The sequence below is a fragment of the Pelophylax lessonae genome (genome assembly GCF_965119305.1).
Source record: "Pelophylax lessonae genome assembly, chromosome: 2".
NCBI classification, from domain to species: domain Eukaryota; kingdom Metazoa; phylum Chordata; class Amphibia; order Anura; family Ranidae; genus Pelophylax; species Pelophylax lessonae.
In genome coordinates this window covers 635,022,670-635,050,667 of record NC_138769.1, presented here as the reverse complement: position 1 = coordinate 635,050,667, position 27,998 = coordinate 635,022,670, and the positions used below count along the sequence as shown (strand labels likewise).

The window sequence follows — 27,998 nt, the reverse complement described above, 5'->3', positions numbered from 1 at the left end:
GAATCACAAACATAAAAAAAAAAAAAAAAAAAAAGGATGGAAGGAGTAGGGAAAGGAAAATCTGTAAATATTGTATTACTGTCTGTCCCTGTTGCAGATGTTCCCTCATTTCTTGATTAAACCACTGTGTACATGACAGAGGTTCCAATCCTTCCCCATTCTATTCAAACCAAAAAACTTTTTTGCTAGACACACTCTTTAAGGTCAGTGATTAGTGAATGGAGCTTAGCACAAATTGGGCACCAAAAAACCTTTTCACCTAGCATACACAGTGCAAGATGAAAAGACGTTTCAGTGCTGCTAGAACATTACAATGTTTGCTTAAAAAAAAAAAAAAAAAAAAAAATCCCAACATCAGAAAATATCAAATGAGTCCAAGTATACAGTGTCCTCAGTCAACACTGCCATAGTAGAAGATGACAAAAGGTTCAAAGACTCCTCTCCAGAAGAGGACTGGTTCAAAGTGTTGGGGAAACAGTTGGCTCCTGAAGTAGACTCTGCAGTAGTGTTCATTGGGTAATTAAATCTGGCAGCCTGCTGGGAGGGCTCAGCAGATATTCCATATCCATCAGCCAACATCTCCAAAAATCTGCTGTCATTCTCTGGATTGTTTACTGGTGATGGAGTGAAAAATTCAGCAAAGAACTCCGCATCTCCAGGGCTGCTGCATATGGATGTGCAGGAACTCACTGTGCCAATGGATTCGTTGTCTGCGTTGTCTATCTGTTCCTGTAACTCTTGCAAAAATCCACGCAAATGCTCCTGACGATTTACAACGCCCGGCTGAACTCCGTTACTTTCACCAGGACAGGAGCCATTTTGTTGTAATTTTGCCACCTTCTCTAGCATGGCCAGTTCATTTTTCTTTGCCTTTAGCTTTTTTAACAACTTCATTCTCAGTTTTCTAACCTTATCTTCACCACTTACACCATCTTTTACTGACATTTTCCCAGCACTTAAACCATTTTTTCCAGGATTAATGGGACCCAAAGGAGCTGGTGCAAGAAATGATTTAACAGACGAGGCAGTCTTTTCTTTAGGGGCATTAAAACTGGATGCATTTTTTAAAAGTTTGGAAATAAGTAAGCTGGATTCATCAGTTTTAATGTTATTAACAGTCTTACCTCGGAAACCCTCAAAGTTATCAGCCTTTTTAGTAACCCCATTGAAATCAGACTCCTTTAAGAGAGTAGCTGGTTGCCATGGTTTACTTGCTATGGTTTTCCTATTTGCACTAGAAAGATTAGAATTTATAAAGAAGTTATCATTTTTGACCAAAGGGCTCATCATGTTGTCAACTATGCTTTTCTTAGAAATGAAAGTCTTTGAGCTGGGGGTACTGGTGGCTACTGCAGCTGCTGGCATGCTACTAGTCTGCAACTTTCGACGATATGGCTGAGCTGGCATCTGCTGGCTGGTACAAACTGGAGCTGGAGTAGCATCAGACACGGGTGGCTCAGATGGCAAATGTGTACCATGACTTTGGTCAGTATGTTGCGGCAGCTTTGCAGAACCATTCTGCATTTCAACAGCAGCAGGCTGGAGAAGGTCACCTGGATTTGTTTCCACCTGAGGGACACCAGAATTCAGTGGCACAGAGCCAATTGGTTGGCCAACAGAATCAAGTGGAACTTCAACCAATGTCAGTGTAATGATGTCATCATCGGCATATCCCTCCATTCCAGCAAGGAGATTGGATGCGTTATCTGTCACAGACCTAGACACTGGGACAGCCGAAGGCAGAACTGAAAGGTTGGTCTCAACTGCAGGAGGTGTAGAAGATGTAGGAGCTACTTGTGGTAAGTGCTCTGTACAAGTTGGTTTACAGACCTCTTCAGGAGCAACATGCGGGAATTCTATGGAAGTATCAGAGAGACCGATTTCAGCAGTTGGTATGCAAGATTGATTTTCAGATTTTATCTCAGAAACATTAGTTGTACTGCCAAGCATAGAACTTTGTTCCCACATAGTCTTTCCATTGCTTCTCTCCCATATGACAATATGAATGTCCTCAGCACGCATTCTAAACTTCTGGTGCCTTCTACAATATAAGCCTTTAAGGTCATCTGATTCCAGCCAAGTACCTGCAAAAAGAAGAGAATTATAGCTGGTGTACAATATACCTTCTCTACAACATGACTAGTCTCACTACAATTTAAAGTGATTGTAAAATGATCACCTTTTAAAACAACCCACTCAATTTAAAAATAAAAAACAAAACAATTGTATGTAAACAAATTATTATAACTACCTTTTATTCCCTTTTTTTTTTTAATAAGTGATCACATTCCCTCTGTTCTCAGCTGCATAAGAGCTGGGTGAGGAAAAGCAGCTGCACATTGAACTTTCTAGTGAATGGCTCTGCAGAGGGGGTGTGTCAGGACAAGTCTGATCATTGGGGGAGAGCAGGCAGAGTTTCCAGTATAGCTAGAGAACTGACCACGGTGTGTTCTGATTAGTGTGGTAAATGTTTAATAGAAAAGCAGAGGGACTGGCGGGAACACCAGGGATTTCTCGCAAAGGAAGCAATACAAAGAGAACAGGTTACTTTTTTTATACAAGTGCATGGTACAGCAGCCACATATCAGGAATATGAAATGCTGGGGTAAAACACTTTAACCACTTAAAGAGGAAGTAAACCCTCCTCTGCAACTTGTACCTATAGGTAAGCCTATGATAAGGCTTACCTATAGGTACTGTAAACATCTCCTAAACAAGTACCGTTTAGGAGATATTTACCTTACATGCAGCCAGTGACGTCACTGGCGCATGCGCTCTGAAGGAACGGCCGCTGGTGCCGTTCCTTCAGAGCCCCGTGCCGTGACCGTCGGCTCCCGCGCACGGGAGTGACGTCACCGCGGCTACGGCCAGATGGCCGGATGCCGCGATCCCGGAAGACCTCAGAGGTAAGCGGGCAGCACGGTTTCCATATTGAGCTAGTATGCGATGCATACTAGCTCATTATGTGTTTCTCTTTCAGGGTATAAAAAAAAAATAATAATTTCAGGTTACAACCTCTTTAAAGCGGAGTTCCACCCAAAAGTGGAACTTCCGCTTTAGGGAGTCCTGACCCCCTGACATGCCACATTTGGCATGTCATTTTTTGGGGGGGGGGGGGGGGGGGCGGGTACCTAGTTTTGACAGGTACCCGCTCCCACTTCCGCTCGGAGCCCCGCGGTGCCCTGAACGGAAGTTCTCCTCTCCCCCTCCCTCCCTGCAATCTTCTGGGACACGTCAGAGGTCCCAGAAGATTGCCGGCCAATCAAGACGCGCAGCGCGACTCGCGCATGTGCAGTGGGTACCCGGCTGTGAAGCCGCAAACGTTCACAGCCGGGTGCCCACAGCAGTGATGCCGAGGGAGAGGATCGAGGCTTCGGGCGGCCGCATCGCTGGACCGTTGGACAGGTGAGTGAATGGCTGGAACTCCGCTTTAATGAAGATTTACTGCGGCACTCTGCCGCTGCTAGGCAAAGCGACGTAGACCTACGTCGCTCGCCCACAAGCCTGCTCCCGCCCCCGCTTGTTCCCTGGGGAGCTAGCGCGAGTGACTGGCGCCCCCCCCCCCAAATTAGCCCTTTTTGGAAAGTAGACACTGAGAGGCATGTTGAGCCCATTGACTATTTAAGTTCTTTGTCACAGGTGCTTGAAAAAAATTACAAAAAATAATTGTTTTTTTTAAACAGAAAGTGGTCATTGAAATGGTACATTTCTCAGATATGTCATGGGTATATGTAGACATACACCCAAAAATACATTCTGCGGCTTCTCCTGAGTATGGGGAAACCCCATGTGAGAGACTTTTTTGGCAGTCTAGCCGTGTACAGGACCCCCAAACATTTCATGGCCTCCGAAACTGATCGGTAGTGAAGAGTAAAATCAACAGTTTACGCCCTTAGAAAGCCTGAAGGCAGTGATTGGTTTGCAGGGTCCTGTACGCGGCTAGGCTGCTAAAAACTCACACTTGGTATGCCCATATTCAAGAGAAGCAGAAAAATGTATTTTGGGGTGTAATTTCACATATAGCCATGGCATGTTTGAGCAATATATCATTTACGTGACAACTTTGTGTAAAAAAAAAAAAAAAAACACAAAGAATTGTAATTTTACCGAAACTTGTGGCAAAATATAAAATATTCCATGGACTCAACATGCCTCAGTAAATAGCTTGGGGTGACTATTTTCCAAAAAGGGGTAGTTTGGGGGGGGGGGTCGTTTGAACTGTCCTGCCATTTTATGTCCAATATGAGAAGCTTATGCCACACATCACCCACACTTCTAACCACTTGAAGACCAAGCCTTTTCTGACACTTTGTTTACATGAAAAAAATATATATATATATATTTTTTTTTTTTTACTAGAAAATTACTTTGAACCCCAAACATTATATTTTTTTTAAGCAGGGCCCTACAGAACAAAAGTGGGTGTTGCAATTTGTTTGTCACACGGTATTTGCCGAAAAAGTTTCCAAACGCAATTTATTTAATTTAATGCACAAATACACTATATATTGCCCAATTGTTTGGTATGATATAAAAGATGATCTTATGCCAAGTACAAAGATACCAAACATGACATGCTTTAAAATTGCACACGCCCATGCAGCGGCAACAAACTACGTACATTTTTAAAGCCTTTACAGGTTACCACTTTAGATTTACAGAGGTGGTCTACTGCCACTGGCATTTTTATTTTGCTTTTTTACTTTATTTTCACACCTTCCCTTTCATTTTTTTGATAATTTTTATGGTTATCACAGGGAATTTTAAATATCCCCTATGATCGCAATAAGTAGTGACAGGTACTCCTTTTTGTTTTTTTAAATTGGGGTCTATTAGACTTTAGATCTCTCCCCTGCCCCTAAAGCATCTGACCACACCAAGATTGGTGTGATAAGATGCTTTCCTAATGGTGCTGTTTATATCTAGCAAAACCAAAGTCATGACATGCTTGTAGCTTCTGGTAGCTTAGGCAATAGAGATGATTGGAGCCATTCTGGTCTCCAATCAGCTCTATGGTCAGCTGATGGAACCACCGGCTACAGTCTCGGGATACCCGGTGGTACAGGAGAGCCAGAGAAAACCGTGGAAGGCGGCGGGGAGTCCCCTCCAACTACTTGTATAAGCAGTCTAGCAGCTAATTATCTGCTAGGATTGCTTTTACATGAAAGTCGACCACGGGCTGTAAAAAACAATACCAGAAAGTGTGTGGTATGCCCACCATTAGTCCTCCCAGCATCCACCCACTTCTAATGACGGGCATACATGCAATGTTCTTTTTTTTTTCCATTCAGCCCAAGCGCTGAATGGAAAAAAACGATTCCTCCATTCGCATCGATGTGGATGAAGAAATTATGCCAGGAAAAGTGTTAAAAAATAAAGACAAGATATCTTCTTTGGGGTGCTCTTTGGTAGGGGGGTTCCAGGGAGAACACCTAGAAAATGCCTCATGCAGCCGGCTCACTGCATCTGGATTGTGAATTTGGGCCAATACAGAAGGGCTGTGATCTCTTCTTGGAATTTTAGGAAGGATCCACTTCTTACTGACGCTTTGTATAGGATACAAGTGTTCAGTAAAGCCATCTGGAATAAGTATAGACACTTTTTTGTACCAGCTTCTGCCTTACGGGCAATTAAGTACGGCACCATCATCTGGTTGTTGAAGTCCACCCCTCCCATGTTAAGGTTGTATTTGTGGACACAGAGGGGCTTCTCAACACCACCAGTCACCATTGCAATTTGGACTGTCGTATCTGCGTAAATGGAGGACAGAACGAAAACATTCTGTGTGTCCCTCCAGTTCACTGCAAGCAATTTATTACACTTAAGCAGGCTCTCCCCCCCCGCCTAAGTTTGGAATTTACAAGCCTTTGGGGGAAGCCCCGGCGATTAGGTCGCACGGTGCCACATGCGTCAATTCCAAAATCAAAAAAGGTGACTAAAAAGTGGCACCCTTGTGTAATAATTGTCCACGTATAAATGATACCCCTTTCTGAATAAAGGCGACATGTAGTCTGGACATTTGGGGGGCTCCACATTGCTATCTTTTCCCTCGTAAATCCAGAAACTACATGTATAGCCTGTTGCCCTTTCAGAGCTTATACATCTTAACACCATATCTGGCATTCTTGCTGGGGAGAAACTGTTTGAAAGCAAGGCGGCCAGAAAATGTAATCAGGGACTCATCAATGCAGACAGCTTGTTGGGGCATATACAAGGCTGCAAACTTCTGGTTGAAGTAAATTTACGAGGGGCAAAATTTTGTGGAGCTGGTCATATCCAGGGTCACCCCGAGGATGACAGTTCATTGTCACTGAAGTGCATGAATCGCAAGATTTGCTTGTATCAAGTCCAGGCCATGGCAGCAGAGAACATTGGCTTATGGTGAATTGGGTCAGTGGACCAATATGACCGCAACTCACTCTTTAGTAATGCCCATGAGGAGGGATAGGCCTAGAAAGGTTTTAAATTTGGGAAACCGTGATACTTTTCCATGCAAATTTTCTGGCAAGGGTCAAATTTGGATTTGCGGTGATGAATTGGATTGGCATATATATTGCTTTGGTCCACAATAGATCTGTACAGATCTTCTGTGAAAAACCGCTCAAAAAAAACCAAGGGGAATAAAATTGTCTGTTTCCACCTAAATTCTAGGTTGGCCAGTGAATGGGGGGGCTAGTACGGGTGCTGCAGAAGTGGTGGGCTCCCAATCAGGATTTGCAAGCACATCAGGAAGGACACTATGGGCTCTACAGGGCTGTCTTCGAATTATTGGTGTCTGTGGGACACTACTTATGCTACCCACCCCACCAGGTTGAACTGCACTTATGGGACTCGCCACATCACCAAGTATTACTGAAGTGCTGGTTTGACTAGAACCAGGACGCACTAGGCCGCTGGTGCTTGCCAGTTTACCAAAAGGTTGAGGGGCACTAGTACAGACACTCTGCTGCATACGAGAACCCTGAGGATGTTGCACCTCAGCAACAGAATGGGGTTGGGTATGCCTGACCATAGCAGGGACCACTAATCCGTCGTCAGAGCTATCTGTCAGGGTGCCGCTGCTCTCTACAGGTTCAAATACTGAGCCTGATTCTGACAGTGAAGCTTCCCCATTGATCTCATCTGTCATGCTCAGCATCGTATAGGCCTCTTCACTAGTGTACCTCTGTTTGGACATTTTGGCCAATAAAGTTATAGGTACCTAGTGTGACTCACAGGTACAAAAGCACCTGGGTGCCAAGGACTGTTTGAGCCTCTACCAAAAAATGTAACGGCTAGTGCTAGCAGGGATCAGACCTGATGCTGCGGTTTAGTGTGCTGTGTATTGGAAGTGACAGTAAACTGCTGATTCTACACTTCTTTGGGGGGGGGCGTGTCAAGGTCCTACCTTGCCCTCCTGTTGGCAGCCATCTTGGACATGTGCAGACTGATGCCTCATCACTTCCTGCTGCCTGGGCGTCACACATTGATGATGCTGCACACCTGACTATATCACCTGTTGGGTTGCAATCCTTGTCCTTGTGCTCCAAGGTGCATCTCTGCTAGCAGTCTTCTGTTCTGTGTTCCTACATGCATGACCTGGCTTGACCGACTACTCTCCTGGCTCTCGACCCGGCATTGGCAGACGACCTGGCAGACAACCCGGCATTGGCAGACTACCCACTTCTGGACCTAACCCCGACATGGATTACTACCTGCTCCTGGACTTGACCCTGGCTTGTTCCTGCACGCTCTTCCTCACTCTTGCTTTGGGATTATGGTTTTCTCCAATAAACTGCTAATTTTACCTGCATCCCTATGTGGACAGGTTTCTTGGCACCCTGACAGTACACAAGGGCCATGATTCCTGACGATGCAGGGGCTCCTACGCTCCCCAAGCGGGTTACCAGGCCCGATCAACAAGATCACCTCTTGGGTCAGTTCACTCAGGCGTTGCAGACATTGCGTGCACGCAAAGCACACCTTGCTCCTGGTGCTGCTAGGCCAGTGGATCCTCCTGTTGCACCCGCTGCTGCTCCTATTGACTCTCCTACAGCTGAAGTCCCTGTTACCAGGGGGATGGCTGGTTCAGCCCCCCTCCCGCAGTGCTATGGGGGTGAACCGAGTCAAGAGTCGTAGCTTCCTAAACCAAGTGGGCATTTATTTTGAGATGGTTCCTCAGGCATTTCCCTTTGACAGATCCAAGGTAGGCTTCCTAATCTCGTTGCTCCCGGACAAGGCCTTGGCCTGGGAAAATCCCTTATGGGAGAAAGATAATCCTGTGATACTCGATTACCTGAGTTTTGTTGCCTCCTTTCGTAGGGTATTCAATGTGCCTGCTCTCTCTGCCGCTAAACTGCTCCTGTCCATTCAGCAGGGTATACGAACCATTGCCGAGTATGCCATCGAATTTGGTACCCTGGCAGAAGAGGTGGGCTGAATAATGAGGCGCCGGCAGGGATGAGTCATTAGCTGGTAGGACCCCGGCACATGCCAGCTCCTAACAATGAGCACAAATCGCAGTTTAAAATGGATTAAAAAAGAAAGCAGATTTTATTTTGATGCGTGTCCATTAAAGTCTATAGACCACAAAACTGCACTGCATCGCACCAACTCGTAAAGTACCATTTTTAAAGTCGGATCTGCATGCATGTGAAAAAGTTATTTCACTTGTCATGTGATTTAATGCATTCTAAATTGCATGAGAAATCACATCGGTGTGAACCAGAGCTAAAGAGTGAAAACAAAAAACTATATAAAAAAGGACAACCTTTTTTTTTGCAGGGTGGCGATGACAAAAACTAAATAGTGAACACTAAATTAGGAAACTGACAATACTCACCATCATCATTTGCCATCCATGTGGAAAAATGCTGGTCACGATATCTAATAACTGTACGAATATCATACCAGTGTTCTCCAAACTGAAACACATAACCCTTCAAATCACTGCTTGGCAACCCTTCCACAAAGTGAAGCATGAACATAGGTTGTAGCCTGCAAGAAACATTCAAATTACATTGAAGTACCACAAAACGGCAACAATCAAAGCATTGTATAGCATTGTACTAGAGCTTGAGGAAATAACTATGTTCATGTGATGAACATTCCTCCGGATGATACATGACCCCTGATACAGCTGTTACCTAATTGTAAGCTACACCTTTTGTTAGGTTTTCGTGGTATATGTATTTATTTGATATACTGTTACTTATGATGTATATATATATTTTCTCTAGACATGTGAATTATGTATACTCCTGGCAAAGCAAATCTTCACGAAACGCGTAGAGTCCAACATAGGCACTCCATTCATTACAAGTTTTTTATGTCTTTATATTTTATGACCTTATTACAATGCATCAGACTGTACCACGTTTACACTGTACCCTCTAGTATGATTGCCTTGGACCATTACACCCATATGTGTATCATTTATGTTTATCCTATTACCATGGGTTTACATACTTTCTGTGAACACTTTAGTTTTACTGTTAATTGGTCCACAGACCTTTAATAAACGGATGTATCATTACCCTTCTGGTCTTTCTCATGATGTACTTTTATTTGCAGCTGGTCACACCTCATATAAAGTCCCAACTTTTTTTTTGTTTCTTGTTTTTGCTTCTATGCAACAGGGATGGAGACTCAGTTGGTCTTGAGTCTCATAAAGTCCCACTATTCTTCCCCTTCCAACATCAAATTTAACATGCCTGCGACCTTGTAACACTAACAAGAGGCAACCTGTGGACCTCTGGTGAACTCCATGCCTAAGAGGGTTAAGGCAGTGTTGGAAAATAATGGTGGCCACACAAAATATTGACACTTTGGGCCCAATTGTACATTTTTTTAAATTTATTTTTACTTGACAGGTACTCCTTGTGGAGGGATCTGGGGGGGGGGGGGGGTCTAAAAGACCCCAAACCCCTCCTCTGCACATAAAAGCATTTAAAATGCCAAATTTGGCTGTTTTGAGTTGTCATTTTTTTGAATCTGGCGCTAGTACCCAAAAGTGATGTTATGATATCACTTCCAGGTTTTTGCATGGAGACCTGATCAGAGCCAAATGCCGCTTTGATAGGGTCTTCGGTGGCCGTGCAGACTGGTGGGACGGAAGACCCGGGCGAACCGCGGAAAGCGGCGGGAGCGTCCCCTCCCGCTCCTTGTAATGACAGTCGAGCGGCTTCTCAGCCGCATAGGTCGTCATTACAAGACAGCCGACCGTTGGCTATGCACGCCCGGGACCGGGGTGATGCCTCTAGCTGCAGGCATCACTCTGGTACAAGCACTTTCCGAAATATCGGGGAAAGTGCATATCAGCCTTCGATGGATCGGCTTTGCCGATAATCGGTCAATCCCTAATACAAACACACACACAGTGAGAGGAAAAATGTATTGGATCCCCTGCTGATTTTGCACATTTGCCCACTGACAAATGATCAGTCTATAATTTTAATAGTAGATTAATTTAACAAGTGAGAGACAGAACAAAAATATCTAGAAAAACGCAATTTAAAAAAAAAAAGTTATAAATTGATCTGCATTGAGTGAAATATGTATTTGACCCCTTCACAAAACAGGACTTAGTACTTTGTGGCAAAACCTCTGTTGGCAATCACAGAAGTCAGATGTTTCTTGTAGTTGGCGAACAGGTTTTGCACACATCTCAGGAGGGATTTTGTCCCACTCCTCTTTGCAGATCCTGCCCAAGTCTTTAAGGTTTTGAGGCGTACGTTTGGCAACTTGAACCTTCAGCTCCCTCCACATATTTTCTATGGGATTAAGGTCTAGAGACTCCAGAACCTTAATGTGCTTCTTCTTGATCCACTCCTTTGTTGCCTTGGGTGTGTGTTTTGGGTCACTGTCATGCTGGAACACCCATCCACGACCCATTTCCAATGCCCTGGCTGAGGGAAGGAGGTTCTCACCCAAGATTAAAAAAAAAAAAAAAAAAAAAAAAAAAAAAAAAAAAAGGTACATGGCCTTGTCCATCCTCCCCATTTTGATGCTAGGAAGTTGTCCTGTCCCCTTAGCAGAAAAATACCCCCAAAGCATATTTCCACCTCCATGTTTGATGGTGGTAATGGTGTCTCCTTGGGGATATGGGCAGAGTTCCCCCTTCTCCAAACATGGCGAGTTGAGTTGATGCCAAAGAGCTCAATTTTGGTCTCAACTGCCCACAACACTTTCACCCAGTTCTTCTCTGAATCATTCAGATGTTCATTAGCAAACTTCAAATGGGCCTGTACATGTGCTTTGAGCAGGGGGACCTTTCGGGCGCTGCAAGATTCAGCTGCCTTGAAATCATGTACATGATTCTTCCGAGTAGTTCTGAGCTGATTCCTCACTGTTCTCATGATCATTGAAACTCCATGAAGTGAGATCTTACATGGAGCCCCAGAGCGAGGGAGATTGACCGTTATTTTGTGTTTCTTCCATTTGCGAATAATCGCACCAACTGTTGTCACCCTCTCACCAAGCTGCTTGGCGATGGTCTTGTAGCCCAATCCAGCCTTGTGTAGGTCTACAATCTTGTCCCTGACATCTTTGGACAGCTCTCTAGTCTTTGGCCGTGTTGGAAAGATTGCAATCTGATTGACTGCTTCTGTGGACAGGTGTCTTTTATACAGGTAACAAGCTGAGATTAGGAGCACTCCTTTTTAAGAGAGTGCTCCTAATCTTAGCTCGTTACCTGTATAAGACACCTGGGAGCCAGAAATCTTGCTGATTGATATGGGATCAAATACTTATTTCACTCAAAATGCAAATCAATTTATAACTTTCCTGAAATGCATTTCTCTGGATATTTTTGTTATTCTGTCTTTCACTGTTAAAATAAACCTACCATTAAAATTATAGACGGATCATTTTTCAGGTCAGTGGCCAAACAAACAAAATAAGCAGGGGGTAAGATACTCCTCCCCCCCCCCCCCGTAGAAAAAAAATGCATAATATATACACACATATATATATATATATTATATATACACATACATACATACATATATATATATATATATACATACACACATATACACACACACAGCTCAAAAAAGTCATTCATTTCAGAAAGTGAATTTTATATAGATCCATTAAGCATTTCTCCCTCTTCATTTTGAGGATTATGCCTTACACCTAATAAAAACCCAAAATTCAGTATCTCAGAAAATTAGAATGTTGTAAAAAAGTTACACAATCATGAGAAAGACTGCTGACTTGACAAGTTGTCCAGAAAACAGTCACCGATACCCTCCACAAGAAGGGCAAGTCATCCACAAGAAGGGCAAGTCACAAAAGGTCATTGCTAAAGAAGCTGGCTGTTCAGAGTGCTGTATCCAAGCATATTAATGGAAAGTTAAATGGAAGGAAAAACGTGTGGTAGGAAACAAGTGCACAAGCAACAGGGAAAACTACAGCCTTGAGAGGATTATGAAGCAAATGCCATTCAAGAATTTGGAAGAGAGTCACAAGAAGTGGACTACGACTGGTGTAGGCGCTTTAAGAGCCACCACACTCAGACGTGTCCAGGAGATGGGCTACAGCTGGTCGCATTCCTTGTGTCAAGCCACTCCTGAATTAGAGACATCAGAAGTGTCTTACCTGGGTGAAGGAGAAAGGACTGGACTGCTCCTCAGTGGTCCAAAGCCCCCTCTTCCGGATGAAAGTAAATTTTGCATTTCATGTGGAAATCAAGGTCCCACAGTCTGGAGGAAGAGTGGAGAGGCACAGAATCCAAATTGCATGAGGTCCAGTGTGAAGTTTCCAGTCAGTGAAGATTTGGGGAGCCATGTCATCTGCTGGTGTTGGTCCACTGTTTTATCAGGTCCAAAGTCAGCGCAGCCCTTTACCAGGAAATTCTAGAGCACTTCATGCTTCCCTTTGTTGACCAGCATTATGGAGATGCGGATTTCATTTTCCAGCAGGACTTGGTACTTTTGGCAGTGTGGGCAGGTGCCAATACCTGGTTTAATGATCTTGGTATAAACTGGGTTTGATTGACCAGTAAACTCCCCATAAACCCCATATGTGGGGTATTGTCAAGGGGAAGGTGAGACACGCCAGACTCAACAATGCAAACAAGCTGAAAGCTGCTTTCAAAGCAACCTGGACTTCAATAACACCTCAGCAGTGCCCCAAGGCTGATCACCTCACGCCACATTGATGCAGGAATTCATGCAAAAGGAACCCCGATCAAGTATTGAGTGCATACTATACTGTACATGTAAGCCAACATTTTTGTATTAATCTTTTTTATTGGTCTTATGTAATTTTAAAATTTTCTGAGATACTGAATTTTGGGTTTTCATTAGCTATAAGCCATAATCATCAAAATTAAAAGAAATACTTGAACTACATCACTCTGTAATGAATCTATATAATATACGAGTTTCACTTTTTGAATTGAATTACTGAAATTTTTTTTGAGGATATTAAAAATCTTTTTGAGATGCACCTGTATATGCATATGCACACAGCGTCTACAAACGGTGATAGGGTGGTGGGCAATCTGGCACAGACAGACACTATCTGGGAGGGTTACTAACGTCGCGCTAGTGACACTAATACAATGTTTAGGGGAGAATACTGTATTAATGACGCTAGCTTGGGAAGGGGTTAACATCTAGGGGAAATCAAGGGGTTAACCATTTGCTTGTGTAATCACACTCTAAACAGCACTGTATACTTTAAAGGGTGGTTATACAGTCGCTTTATCTGCAAACATCCCAGGACTGGTGATACTAATATATAGTTTGTACCAATGTGTAATGTGTTCTGCTTTTACTTTACTACCTGGCTGTTTTTTTCCCCACTGCTATGCAGGGAGAAGAAACCATGAGTGAGTGATTGGACATAGCTGACTTCAGCCAAAACCAAATCACTGACTGAAATCAGCTGCTAAAATCATGCAGTGTCCAATCCCAGCACAAGTTGGCAAGGGACATGTGCCTCCGAAAACAGAAAGTCAACATACAGGTCAACATACAGGTACGCCATTGTGCCTGCACCTGCTGCCCCCTCGCAGTATATTGACTGTGAGCAGTTGGCTAAAGCGGAGTTCCAAGCTATATAAAAAACAAGTGCAAGGTCCGCTTTAAAAAACCCTAGGGGGGTATACATACGTTTCCAACTGCATCTCTCGCCTCTGGTCTGCAGCCTTACACTTGTTGCATGGAGATCTGTGAACTGCATTCAAAGGTCCCCAATCAGGGACAATTTTTGTAAATGTTGTCATTGTTTTCTGACACCTGCATGTAAAAAAACAAAAAGAAAACAAAGTGATTTTACCACCCCACAAACTTTAAAAAATTTAAAACTGAAATGACTTGAACAGTGTTATGTGGATCACAATACATTAAAACCTTCTGTTTTTTTATAGCCTTCAGAGACATTCGTAGTTCGATATCAACTCAGTTCAGACCTTCACGCAACTGATGCATTACCAGAACAGGGATTCTGTCAAGCTCCAGCAATGGACTCTCTCCAACAAACAGACCAATGAAAAATTCCAAGTGCAAGAGTGCCACCCTGACAATGTGGCTTGTGAGGGGATAGAGACAAAATGCTAAAGAAAAATCCCACTCAATGGGCCTCTAGGAGTACCCTGAACATCCTGAATCTCTGGGTGCCCCAAAAGGCAAATTCTGACACTATTCTGCCCTTTCTGGTTCAGTCCTGTGCAGGACCCACCTTCTCCTGTCTCCAGCATCTTCAAATTGGCTAATTTGGCAAACATGAACATGCAGAAGAAGTAGGAAGGTCAACTAGAGACTAAACCATTGTGGTCTAAAAACTGGAATTACTGATCCAAATGCAGTTGGTTCAAAAATAACTAGCTGAATTTCGATCGGTGTGTAGTTGTCCCTGTTTGACAGAAGTCAATCACTTGCTTGACAACTGTCGAAGAGACATGATGAAAAAAAATCTTCCTCGGTAGGTGGCTGGAGCTAAATCAGCTGCAGCTGTTGATCAGTGCAATGTCCCGTTGGGGAGATTCTGCCAACATTTTTAAACCAACAGTATATGGCCAGCTAACCAAAAAAAAAAAAAAAAAAAAAAAAAGTATGTGCGTTTTATGATAGCCATTATAGAGATTATTTTTAAAAGATAGATTTACTTTAACCACTTCAATACAGGGCACTTTCACCCCCTTCCTGCCCAGGCCAATTTTCAGCTTTTAGCGCTGTTGCATTTTGAATGACAATTGCCCGGTCATGCAACACTGTACCTATACCAAATGTCATTTTTTCCCCCTCACAGATAGAGCTTTCTTTTGGTGGCATTTGATCACTGCAAGGTTTTTTCTTTTTTGCTACACAAATAAAAAAAGACCAAAAAAAAAAGTTTGTTTACGTTATAAAATTTTGTAAAATAGATACGTTTTTTCCTGCACTGAGGCCGCACTGCCAGGCACTAATGAGGAGGCACTGATGGGGTGGCACTAATATGCAGCACTGATGGGTGGCACTAATATGCAGCACTGATAGGTGGCACTGATATGCAGCATTGGTGGGCACTGATAGGCGGCACTGATAGATGGCAATCATGGGCAGCTCTGATGAGGAGGGCACTGAAAGGTTCCCTGAGTCCCGATTGCCATCCCTGGTGGCCATGGGTGGGCCATCCCTGGTGAGTGACACACCGCACCACCGATTGCCGCTCTGCGCGCCCCCCGGGGGCACGCAGAGTGGTCTACCCTGCTGGATGTCATATGCCGCCCAGTCAAGATAGTGCAAACACTTCCCGGCCGTCATTTTGCTATATGCGGGCGGGAAGTGGTTAAAGTGGAGTTCCAGCCGTTTCTGTTTTTATTAAAAGTCAACAGCTACATAAAGTGTAGCTGCTGACTTAATAAATGCACTCATCTGTCCCACGATCCAGCCGCCCGAAGCCTTGCTCCTCTCCCTCTACTCTCAGCAGCACCAACATCACTAGCGTAGGCACCCCACTGGCAGCTTGTGGCCTCACAGCCGGGTGCGAGTCGCGCTGCGCTTCCTGAATGGCAGGGCAATCTTCTGGGACCTCTGAAGTGTGCCAGAAGATTGCAGTGAGGGGGGAAGAGGAGGCCAACCCCGCCCCCCCCCCCCCAAAAAGAAATGACATGCCAAATGTGGCACGTCAGGGGGTCAAGGAGTACTTAAAGCGGAAGTTCCACTTTTGGGTGGAACTCCGCTTTAAGGGTAACTTTACCCCACTGCCCTTCAAAAACAGTTTTGGATAGGTTTGCCCTTAAATTCTCGCCTACATGCAACAGGAGGGATCTGCTGAACTCGGCCTTGATAACCATACAACCTGAAGCATAGATGCCTGTATGGCGAAAAGCCCAGGAAGCACTCGGCGCCCGAGTAGAATGCGCCGAAACTGGGAAAGGTAAGACCTAACCCTAATTGAATAAGCCTGCACCGTCTGTATGATCCATCTGGAAACAGTGGCAGCAGACGCAGGCAGCCCCGTTCATGGGCCATCCGTGAGTACAGAGAGCGAACCTGACTCACTCAGTAGTCGCCAAGTACACCTTGAGTGCCCGAACTCTATCCAGAGTATGCAATGCACATTCCTTAGGATATTTGGGCTTAGGACACAAAGATGGTAATACAATGTCCTAGTTCAAGTGAACACTAGAAACCACCTTCGGAGGGAAGGACGGATCCGGATAAAGTACCACTTGTCTCCATGAACCAACATATAGGGAGAACGACAGGACAATGCGCCAGTGCAAGACACCCCACGCGCAGAGTGACAGCAACCAAGAAGGCCACCTTCTGCAATAAGGTAGGCAGATTAAAACTGACATCCTATGCAGGAAGAGAGTGTACCCTCTGGGACTGCCAATAGGTATAGCCAGAACTTTTTTTCTGTCCACGCGTTTAACCCAAGGCTAAACAAGAATCCAAAACAGGGTAACAGGAACCCCACTTGAAAACACACACACCCCAAAGAGGGAACAGACCCTCTAAACAGCAGCCTGCAAAACCTTGGGGCCAAAAGGAAGCATGCGCAGATGCCAAAACATCCACTTAATAAAACTTAGTGAAAGTGTGCATCGACGACCATGTGGCCACCTTGCAAACTTGGGGCACTGACACCAGATGATGGAAAGCCCAAAGAAGCATTAAAAGAGGAAGCCCCCCCCCCCCCCCCCCACAAAAAAAAAAAAAAACCCTGTAAGGCAAGACAAAGGCATAATGAACTAGTATTCATCGCATACTAGCTCATTATGAAATACTTACCTTAGAACGAAGCCCCGAAGTGCCGCCCACTCAGTGACAGGACGGCCGACCTGTTCGACTGTCCTGCTTTCTGGTTCACGTCTGATTTGACTGACCAGAGGCGCAATTACATCACTTCACTCGTTCATGGCACAGGGCTCTAAAGGAATGGCACGCTTCATGGAGGCAAAGGAGACCCGCACTGGTGGAGACATGTGTCGTACCCCTTGAATGAAGGTACATACCAAAGAATGCATGGCCAGGGGTCGCTGAAAGACCGCCAAGGCAGCAGCCTGGCCCTTGATGGTACTCAAGAGCAACTTCTGCTAAACAACCCATTGAAGAAAGGCCAAAATCCGAGCCACCAAAAAGGATTGAGGGTGAGCGCCAACTGACTCACACCACGAGATGTACGCCTTCCTAAGAGATAAACTTCCTCACCTTCAGCATAGTCGGAATCGCAGACCCTGACAAAAGCCTCTAGCTTCTAACACCTGGCTTTCAAAAGCCAAGCCGTCAAAGCCAGCGATTGTAAAGCAGGATGGAAGATTGGCCCTTGGGACAACAGGTCCTTCCTGAGAGGCATTCTTCAAAAGGACATTCGCAACCAGCCACACTAAGTTGGCGTACCAGGACCGGCGAGGCCAGTCCGGGGCCACTAGAATGACCGGAATACCTTCCACCTTCTATCCTGCACAGGAGCCGCAGAAGAAGCTTGAGTGGATGGATGCTTTAAAGCAGACAATACTGGCTCCACAGTGCCCCCAGGGGATCTGTGGCGCCTGCCAGAGGATCCCACGACTTTGCCACGAACCTTGGTACCTTCCTGTTAAACCGTGACGCTAAAAAGATCCACGTCACAGGTGCCCCACTGCCGACAGCAGATGAAACCCGTCCAGAGGCAGGGACCACTCCCCTAGGTCCAGTGCCTGCCGAATGAGGTAATCAGCCTCCTAATAGTCCACCCCTGGAATGTACACGCCGGAGGATGCCGAGACCTCCATACTGTTAAAAGTTTCTACAATTAGGTGTGGGTCAATGTTTGACACCATCAAGAGCCAGATTTCCACCTTGGCTATATTTTTCCAAAAGCCGTTGGCGGCAAAGTCCTTGGTTAACGCTTTTGTGTAGGGAGTTCATCTGGCTCTGGTGCAATCCCTGGTACCTCCGTGGGATCTCAATTTGGTATTGTTGGTGCTTCAAAAGCCTCCTTTTGAAAATATTTGAGAATTTCCTCTGCTCACTCTGTCGCAGAAGGTGGCTTTCTTGGTAGCCATTACTTCTGCACGTTAGGTGTCGCAGTAGGCTGCGTTGTCCTGTCGGTCACTTCATAGGGACAAAGTGGTTTTGCGACCCTGTCGGGCGTCCTTCCTAAAGTTGTCTCGGGGTTTCATTTGAATGAAGATATTGGGTTACCGTCCCTATGTCCTAAGCCAAAACCTCCTAAGGATATTGCCTTACATTCCTTGGATATGGTAAGGGCTATTCGGGTATACCTGGCGGTGACTGAACCGATTCGAAAATCTGATTGTTTGTTCTTACGGATGGACCTGGTAAGGGACAGGCCGCGTCTGCTGCAACCATTTCCATGTGGATCAGGTATAAGGTGGTGCAGGCCTATTGAGGGTCAGGTTCCTCCTTTCCCTGTTCAAGCGTGTTCTTTGAGGGCCTCCTGGGCCTTTTGTCATCAGGCGTCAGTGGTTCAGGTGTGCAAGGCGGCCGACCAGTACTTCAACCATATCATGCGGCGAAGGATCACCGCCGTCACAGAAACCCTGCCGGCCAAGGGGGCTGCATCCAAGAAAGCATCACAAATGTACTGTAAACCCCTGGATCAACTGATCCGCCAGCTCAGGAGGGTGCTGACTCCCTTCTAGATCCTGTCATAAAATTTTAGCCCGTTCCATTAAGGTCTGAGATACCAAAAGGGGATAGCAAACACCGGTCTCAAAATTGAAACAGCCACCATGAAGAAGTACTGGACCAGAGACTCAGCTCTTTTGTCCATGGGGTCCTTAAAGAACGGGGAATCCTCCACCGGTAACAGTGTGGCTTTATTTAGCCTGGAAACCGGAGAGTCCACTGACGGTGGAACCGTTTCTTCAGAATAGACTGCTCAAAAGGGATATCTCCTAGCAAAACGCTTAGGTATTCCAACCATGCATTTCGGGGAACCCCACTGACTAGTGACAATCTCGTCAAAATAGGCAGGAAAGGGAAACTCCTTAGTCACCTTGGAAAATTTGCGGGTGCCCAACTGCACCAGCATCGCAGAGTCTTCCAACTTTAAAGTTTTCCGCACTGACACAATTAGGGCCTCCACCAGCGCTTTTTCATGCGCAGCTGTGGAGGACGACTTATCCTGCAGGGCTGCCGTCATGGCCTCTAGGGAAGACAGACCCAGAGGGTCCCGCAGCTTCCAGGAGTGGATCAGGTAGTGATACATGCTCCAAAGACTCCATGGACAATAAAAGGGTTAAACGGAGCCACGCACAAATTAGAAAAAAAAGTTTGTACAATAATTTTTAATTGCTTTCCAGTGGCAGTAGTAAAACCCAAGTTCCAGTACTGACTACAGAAGGGACCATTGCTAACCCTGTGTAAGCAGCAGTGTCTCTGAAGTGGTCCAGCATGTGCCACTAATCTACCTGCCCAATAAACTTAGCATGGGATGATAGGACAATTTCTCGCAGACCTTTAACTGAGCCTTTTTGCATTACAGGCAAAGTATTCAGCTTCAGAGATGCCTTCAGTGTGCATTCGAACCTCAAGAAATACATCTGTTAGTGTAGAGATCAATAATTTCAGTGATGGGAAATTTAATTTAACACATTGTTTGGGACTGGTAAACACAAGGCAGAGCAGAGACAAAAAGCTGATAAATTCTGAAATCAAATCAGGTACTGCAAAGCAGCTAGTATGTATTAGGGGGGAAAATCAGAACAGTAAAGGGTGATTACAGGGAGTACCTATCTGTGACTCCTACACATTTACAACAGAGGTACTTCACACTTTTTCCGAGCCAAGACCCCCAACAGTTCACCTACAAAAAGGTTCTAGGGCAGCAAAGCAATATTATAAGTGGTTTTCAAGAAAACAAATACTAGCTGTCAAACAGAACTTGAGGTAAACAGCTGAATACAGAAAAAGAACAGTGGGGATCGAAAGTTTGGGCACCCCAGGTAAAAATTTGTATTAATGGGCATAAAGCCAAAGAAAGATGGAAAAATCTCCAAAAGGCATCAAATTACAGATTAGACATTCTTATAATATGTCAACTAAAGTTACATTTTATTTCCATCATTGACACTTTCAAAATTACAGAAAACAAAAATGGCGTCTACAAAAGTTTGGGCACCCTGCAGAATTTATAGCATGCACTGCGCCCTTTTCAAGGCTGAGACCTGCCAGTGTCATGGATTGTTCTCAATCATCATCTGGGAAGACCAGGTGATGTCAATCTCAAAGGTTTTAAATGCCCAGACTCATCTGACCTTGCCCCAACAATCAACACCATGGGATCTTCTAAGCAGTTGTCTAGAAAACTGAAACTGAAAATAGTTGACGCCCACAAAAGCTGGAGAAGGCTATAAGAAGATAGCAAAGCGTTTTCAGATGTCAATATCCTCTGTTCGGAATGTAATTAAGAAATGGCAGTCATCAGGAACAGTGGAAGTTAAAGCAAGATCTAGAAGACCAAGAAAAATAGACAGAACAGCTCGCAGGATTGTGAGAAAAACAATTCAAAACCCACGTTTGACTGCACGATCCATCCAGAAAGATCTGGCAGACACTGGAGTTGTGGTACACTATTCCACTATAAAGAGATACTTGTACAAATATGGTCTTCATGGAAGAGTCATCAGAAGAAAACCTTCTACGTACTCACCACAAAAATAAGCGTTTGAACTTTGCAAATGAACATATAGACAAGCATGATTCATTTTGGAAACAAGTTCTGTGGACCGATGAGGTTAAAATTGAACTTTTTGGCCGGAATGAGCAAAGGTACGTTTGGAGAAGAAGGGGCACAGAATTTAATGAAAAGAACCTCTGTCCAACTGTTAAGCATGGGGGTGGATCAATCATGCTTTGGGGTTGTATTGCAGCCAGTGGCACAGGGAACATCTCCTGAGTAGAAGGAAAAAAATGGATTCAATAAAATTTCAGCAAATTTTGGATGGTAACTTGATGCCATCTGTGAAAAAGCTAAAGTTAAAGAGGATGGCTTCTACAAATGGATAATGATCCTAAACACACCTCGAAATCCACAGGGGATTACATCAAGAGGCGTAAACTGAAGGTTTTGCCATGGCCTTCACAATCTCCTGACCTCAACATAATTGAAAATCTATGGATAGACCTTAAAAGAGCAGTGCGTGACAGACAGCCCAGAAATCTCGAAGAACTGTAAGACTTTTGTAAGGAAGAATGGGCAAAGATACCTCAAACAAGAATTGAAAGACTCTTGGCTGGCTACAAAAAGTGTTTACAAGCTGTGATACTTGCCAAAGGGGGCAGTACAAGATATTAACTCTGCAGGGTGCCCAAACTTTTGCAGACGCCATTTTTTTGTTTGCTGTTATTTTGAAAGTGTAAATGATGGAAATAAAATCTAACTTTTGTTGACATATTAGTATGTCTAATCTGTAATTTGATGCCTTTTGGAGATTTTTCCATCTTTCCTTGGCTTCTTTATGCACATTAATACAAATTTTTACCTGGGGTGCCCAAACTTTCGATCCCCACTGTACATATAAAAAAAGGGGGCAGTTTTCCTTGCTAAAGGTTTTGCATTTCCATTCAGGAGATTTACACATTCCATTTACTCAGTACAGAAAAGAGAACGACAACACTTACAGTTAAAGAAAAGAGTGGATTCCTCCCTCCACCCCAGTCTGCTGACTGGACTTTGGACCCTGCCACTTTAACGTCTTCACTTCTCTGGGTCTGCCCCCTAGTACACTTATAAAACCCTACCCACTCAGGGCCCAATTTTGTTAGCAAGCAATAAGGAGGTCAGAGATATGAGATGAGGGACCCATGTACTGCACTCCAAGATTTACAGGTACGTCGAAATTCCAAAATTTTATCTTGCAGTACAGGACACTGGAACAGTAGGTTGTGGGATGTCCAAGAAATTTTTTTTTTTTTTTTAAGGAACTGCCAAAAAAAGCTTGCTAAGGGCAAGATTTGTAATCTTGCAGATTTAGGATTATGTATGGCAGGAGAGAGTTCATTCATTTCTCCAGCCCAGTTTGCGCAACGGATGTGGTGGCAAAGGCTGGCTATAGGGCAGGGCCTGTTGATGCAAAGGAGAATATCATAAGAGTCTCAAAATGTCTACATAATCAAAGAATGAGGAAATAGTGCAAGAATGACCAAATCTACAGTGGGGACAGATCATTTTTGTTGAGTGTAAATGGGATACAAGACTTTGAAGTTATGAGGAAATAACCTCTGAGTTTGGCCAATTATTGTAGAAGGCACAATTATTGTAGAAGGCACAATATGTTCATCAATATAACATCAGCTGGAAAGGAGTTCCTGGTAGCGAGGTAAAAAAAAACATAAGCCAAGCCACCCTTACCTGTAAGGCAGAATAGTGGGAAAATAAAAAGGATCATGTCTTGCAAAATGAGGATGTAGTGTATGCTACAGAAACATCAAGGTGTGAAATCCAGGAGCCGGTATGCATTTGGGTAAAGGGTAACCCTGTCTTACCTTGTCCATGATGCTGGGTCTCGACAAGGGGTCCTCTGGGTCTGGGTGTCACAGGAATGGACCAGGATACTAGATTTGTATAGCATAAGATCTAGTGCCCAAAGCAAACCTTACAGGCCTGCCCATCTGCAAAGGGGTCTGGGAGCGGTTCCTAAGTTCCACTGATTAAGAAACAGTTTGTAAGCCATGATGGCCATTAGCAGTCTAACCCTGTAAGCAGTGTTGGTGAAAAGTAGGAAAATATTTCTGGTGGAAGAAATAAAAAGGAAATTCTTCTCCAAGAGATGAAGTCCATAAGGACACTAGCAAAAACTGGAGCCTCAGAGTGGGTGGAGTTACATTGGTGTACTAGGGAGCCAACCTAGCGCAGACTTTTACCATTGCCCAATTACCTGAAGGCAGTGGTATATAACCCATGGTCTGTAAATCAATTCCTGTATTGTACGTTAACAGCTGCATGTTAAATTGTCCGAGTAGTTAACATGATGATACTACTCAGTTTACGCTAAGTTTCATGGTGAGAAATTACTCTAAATGTCTATCTGCAATTAAAATACAAATCACTTACCTGTCCTGGTAAGTGTACCCACAGGATTCACATTTGAAGTTCCATGTGAAAGAATGTACAAAGAGCTTCTGAAAATCTGGGTCCAGTCTCAGGAGCAGAGGAAAAGCAAAGACTGGACTCTCTTTGTGTCCTATTGTGAATGGAAATAAAAAAAAACTGCCATTACACGATGATCATATAAAAATGTCCATATAAAATCTGCAAGGTGTTAACCCAAATAGCACCCAGAAGGCAACAACAACATGCAAGATAGAGTGAAAAATCTTTTCTGCAAGATTTAATGCCATCAAATAGTGTATACAGTACATAATATGACCGGTTTCCATTAAGGAGTGGATTAAGCAGTTCATGTGCACTAGAATATAACCCAAAATAGAACAAGCTTTTGCATAAAGCTAAATATATGGCAGTTAGTTACAGACCACCAGCAACCACTGACTGATTGCCTGTGCTCTATGACTTCTAGTTATCCACTGTACAAATCACTGAGTTCTACGACTGACTGGCTAAGTTTCTCCCAGCAGAGGAAAAAACCACACGGTCTTAATTCTCTAAAAGTATAAAACAATACATTATACACACACACACACACACACACACACACACACACACACACACACACACACACACAGATATATATCTATCCACACATAGTGCTCAGCATTAGGGGTGCACCCCTTTTGAAAAGTAAGATTTTAATCAATATCTTAATGAACACAAGAACAATTTCCAAAATGTTGATAGAACATTTGTTTAGCTCATTACATGAAAGGTTAATAATATAACTTTGATTACTTAATCTTCAGTTTTACTCAAATTAGTTGATGCAAAATTGAATAAGCCCTGCAACAAAAACTACTACATCTAGTATTTTGTATGACCTCAATGATGTGCAAGGACAGCACCAAGTCTTCTGCGCATGGAATAAACAAGTTGGCGACATATTGCAACGTCTTTTTCCATTCTTCAAGAATGACCTCTTTTAGAGCCTGGATGCTGGATGGAGAGTGATGCTCAACTTGTCTCTTCAGAATTCCCCATAGGTGTTCGATTGTCTTCAGAACAGAAGACATACTTGACCACTAAAGCGCTTTCAGTTCTTCAGAGATGCAACAGTGGCCTTAGTTGTGCATTTTGGATCATTGTCCTGTTGGAAAAGTGGACGACCAAGGTCACAGAGTGATGGTACCATCTTCCCTTTCAATATAGAGCAATGCAATTGTGAATTCATGATACCATCAATGAAATGCAGCTCCCTGACACCAGCAGCACTCATGCAGCCCCAAAAGAAGGGCACTGCCACCACTATGTTTCACTGTAGGCACCATGCATTTTTCTTCGCACTCCTCAAACTTGGTGAGGCCATACAGTTTTGAAGCAATCAGTTCCAAAAACATTTATCTTGGTCTCATTTCAGAATACAGAGTTCCAGTAGTCTTTTTCAGCATGGGCCCTGGCCAATTCTAAGCAGGCTTTAGGAGAGGCTTCCTTCATTGACAACACCCATGCATGCCATTCCCTGCAGTGTACGTCATATTGTGTCAAGGGAAACCATCACCCCAGTTGGGCTTTCTACTTTAGCTAACTGCAGTGAAGTTGCATGGCAATTTTCTTCATTCCTTCTCATCAGAAGATTTTCCTGTCGAGGTGTTAAACCTTCATGGATGGCCTGGATGTCTGAGATGGTTGCAGTTCTAGCTTTTCTAAATTTTTTGTATCACCTTTGCTTCAGTATTCTGACTGATAAGTAAAGCTTTGCTGATCTTCTTGTAGCCTCCAGCTTTCTTGTGTAAAGAAATTGTTTTTTTTCAGACCTTGTGACATTTCTCTTCCATGTGGTGCCATTGCTGACAACATGAAATGGGAAGGGGTTTTCTTTGTTAAGTAACACCCTTTTATAATCAACTGTCTGCTGGACACCCGTTTAACAAATAATTAGACTGACCTGTAGTTATTGTTAATCAGGATTTTGTCTAAGATTTAGCTTTGCTCCTAATGGGCCATACACACTAAAAGATTTTCTGAAGACTTTTTCCTTTAGACTTACCAAAACCATATAATATGAGGTCAAACCTAAACACTTTCAATTTGTATGCAATCAGGGAGGCCCTTGCACTACATAGAAAAGGTAAATCTGAAGGAAATCTAACCACAAAAGTTGGATAGTATGTATCCAGCTTAAGACTTTCATCAGGGTGTATTTATTTTTGAAACATGGTCTTGAATGAATTTGTTGTTCGGAAAAACATTTTGTGTGTGCAAATTAACAAATCTCGGTTTCAATCACTGCCCCGCATTTGTTGGGAGTATTTTGTAGTGTAATGTCCTATAGTAAACGCCAATTCTGAAAGGAAAGTAATGGTTATCTGATAAATCTGTTGGGGGTGTACTCATTTATGCTGAGCACCATATATACACACAAACACACACACAAACATACCAAGACGGGACACCTCGGCCATGTATCCAATGTTCCTTTTAAAAAAGGAAAACGTTTGATATGTCTCTCCTTTGTTTACCACCAGACAGAGCAAAAAATTGGAGAAGCAATCTCAATTTTTGTTAAATTTCTTTACTCAAAAATTTTCATGCATATTACAAAGAGCAAAAACCTACACAGGTGTATTCCTTCAACCAATAAAAAGGTAACCCACAAGTTAACCTGCTATATGCCCCGAGTTATTCATAAAAAAAAAGGAAGAGCACCCAGATGACCCATAGACCAAATATGTATAATACCATCATTTAAAATACGCATAGCAAAAAAATACAGTAGAAAAAAGTCAAAAGATTAACTAGCAAATATATCTACACAAACTTTGAGGCTACCCCCACATTTCCGTATCAAATATCTATGTATCCCAACAATGCATCACTCTGTAGGGTTCCTTAATTCTTTATTTTCTAAGAGATCATACATATAGATTGTATAAATAATCAACCAGTAAACGTGTACTCTATACCAACCGTTACATAATATTTTCTTAGAAATAAATACAAGTCATAATCCTTGTTTAAACCCTGTGAATGCAAAGAGTGAAATTGTTTTAGCCACCACACTTCCCTTTGTTTCAGTTTTAAGAATCCCATCTATGACAAAGCCATAAAAGCCAGCAACCATATGGCAAGATGGAAAATCGGCCCTTGAGCCCACAGATCTCTTCTAAAAAGGAAGTCTCCAGGGAGCACTGGCAACCAACCGTATCAGATCCGTGTACCAAAACTGGCTAGGCCAGTCTGGAGCCGTAATCCCTTCTGCATCGAGTCTACGCAGGAGTTTTGGCAGAAGAGGAAAGACGTATATCAGACGATACTGGTCCCAAAAGAGCGAGCGAGTCTGGCTTCGGCCAGAGGATCACAAGACCGTGCCACAAACCCAAGCACCTTCCTATTGAAAACCAGAGGCCAACAGGTCCACCTCGGGAGTACCCCACTGGAGACAACTGATGAAACGCCTCCGAAAGAAGTGACCACTATATCGATCCTTAGTCTGGATTCTTCTAGAGCCCAGACCCCCCTGAGCACAAACTGTGCCAAAAAACACCACTCCACCCCATAGACACTGAATTCTTGCCCCATATAACAAGAATCTCTTGCAGACTTCTCGTGTAAACAGTTTGGAACTAGTCCCATGGGAGGAACACCCTGGTTGAGGCAGAGTCCAGAGCAGACCCAGATAGTCCAACTAAGTGGACGGAACCAGAGCCAAATGCCTGGTACTGTAATTTCCAACCAAACTCCTGCAGAGTCCCCACAGTAATCACCCGGTTGTCCTCCAGAGCAATCGGAGACTTTTCTCGCAGAAGATCATCCAGATACTCCAGTATTGCAATCCCCTGCTGGCACAATGCCAACACCAGGGCCAGCACTAGCAAAAAATCTGCGGGGTTGAGGTGAGACCGCATTAGCTCCTCGCCCACGGTAAGTGGAAGAAATGCTGAAGACGGACATATCTCGGAATATGAAGGTAAGCGTTCTTAATAGCGATAGGGGCCAGAAGATCCCCCTGATGTAGGGATGCCACTATCGCATGAATAGACTCCATTTGAAAACATCTGCACCCGCACAAGGGGGTTCAAAGCATGAGGGTCAAAATATGATGCACCTCACTTTTCTTTAAGTCTACAGCACCTGATATGAGCAGGCGGTCTCACATTAAAGTACATACCAGTCCCAACCTTGCTTAACTTCTGAGATCAGGCAAGATCGGGCGCATACAGGGTGGTATGCCATAGGCTCCTGGGACCTGCAAACATGAAACCAACATTCCGATTCTGAGACTGGAACAATCACCCTTCGTAGTAGCAAGGCTTGTACCACCACGCAAAGACCTCGCAGGCGGTCTGGGAAAGAAGGCAGGCTGAAAGGAAGGAACCTCTCTGGAGGAGAAGTCCGAAAACTCGATCTTGTAGCCGATCCAAAACAGCTCGTCGACCCACTTGTCTTGAATCAGGGAGATCCACGGGTCCGGAAAAAAGGGGAAAACGTCCTCCCCCACCCCAGATACGGGTGAGCGTGCC

The 27,998-nt window shown here is 44.0% G+C and overlaps 1 protein-coding gene across 1 annotated transcript in view; it reads right to left on the bottom strand.

Moving 5' to 3' along the window:
* Positions 1 to 335: 335 nt before the first annotated feature.
* USPL1 (ubiquitin specific peptidase like 1) overlaps positions 336 to 27,998 on the bottom strand; it is a 61,745-nt gene continuing 34,082 nt past the window's right edge. Inside the window, exons 7-10 of the mRNA XM_082245833.1 lie at positions 23,479 to 23,608; positions 14,100 to 14,225; positions 8,822 to 8,976; positions 336 to 2,084 (exon numbers count right to left, since the gene is read on the bottom strand). Of these exons, the coding sequence (XP_082101959.1) occupies positions 355 to 2,084; positions 8,822 to 8,976; positions 14,100 to 14,225; positions 23,479 to 23,608 (2,141 nt within the window). The 3' untranslated portion in view covers positions 336 to 354. The remainder of the gene's footprint in view (positions 2,085 to 8,821; positions 8,977 to 14,099; positions 14,226 to 23,478; positions 23,609 to 27,998) is intronic.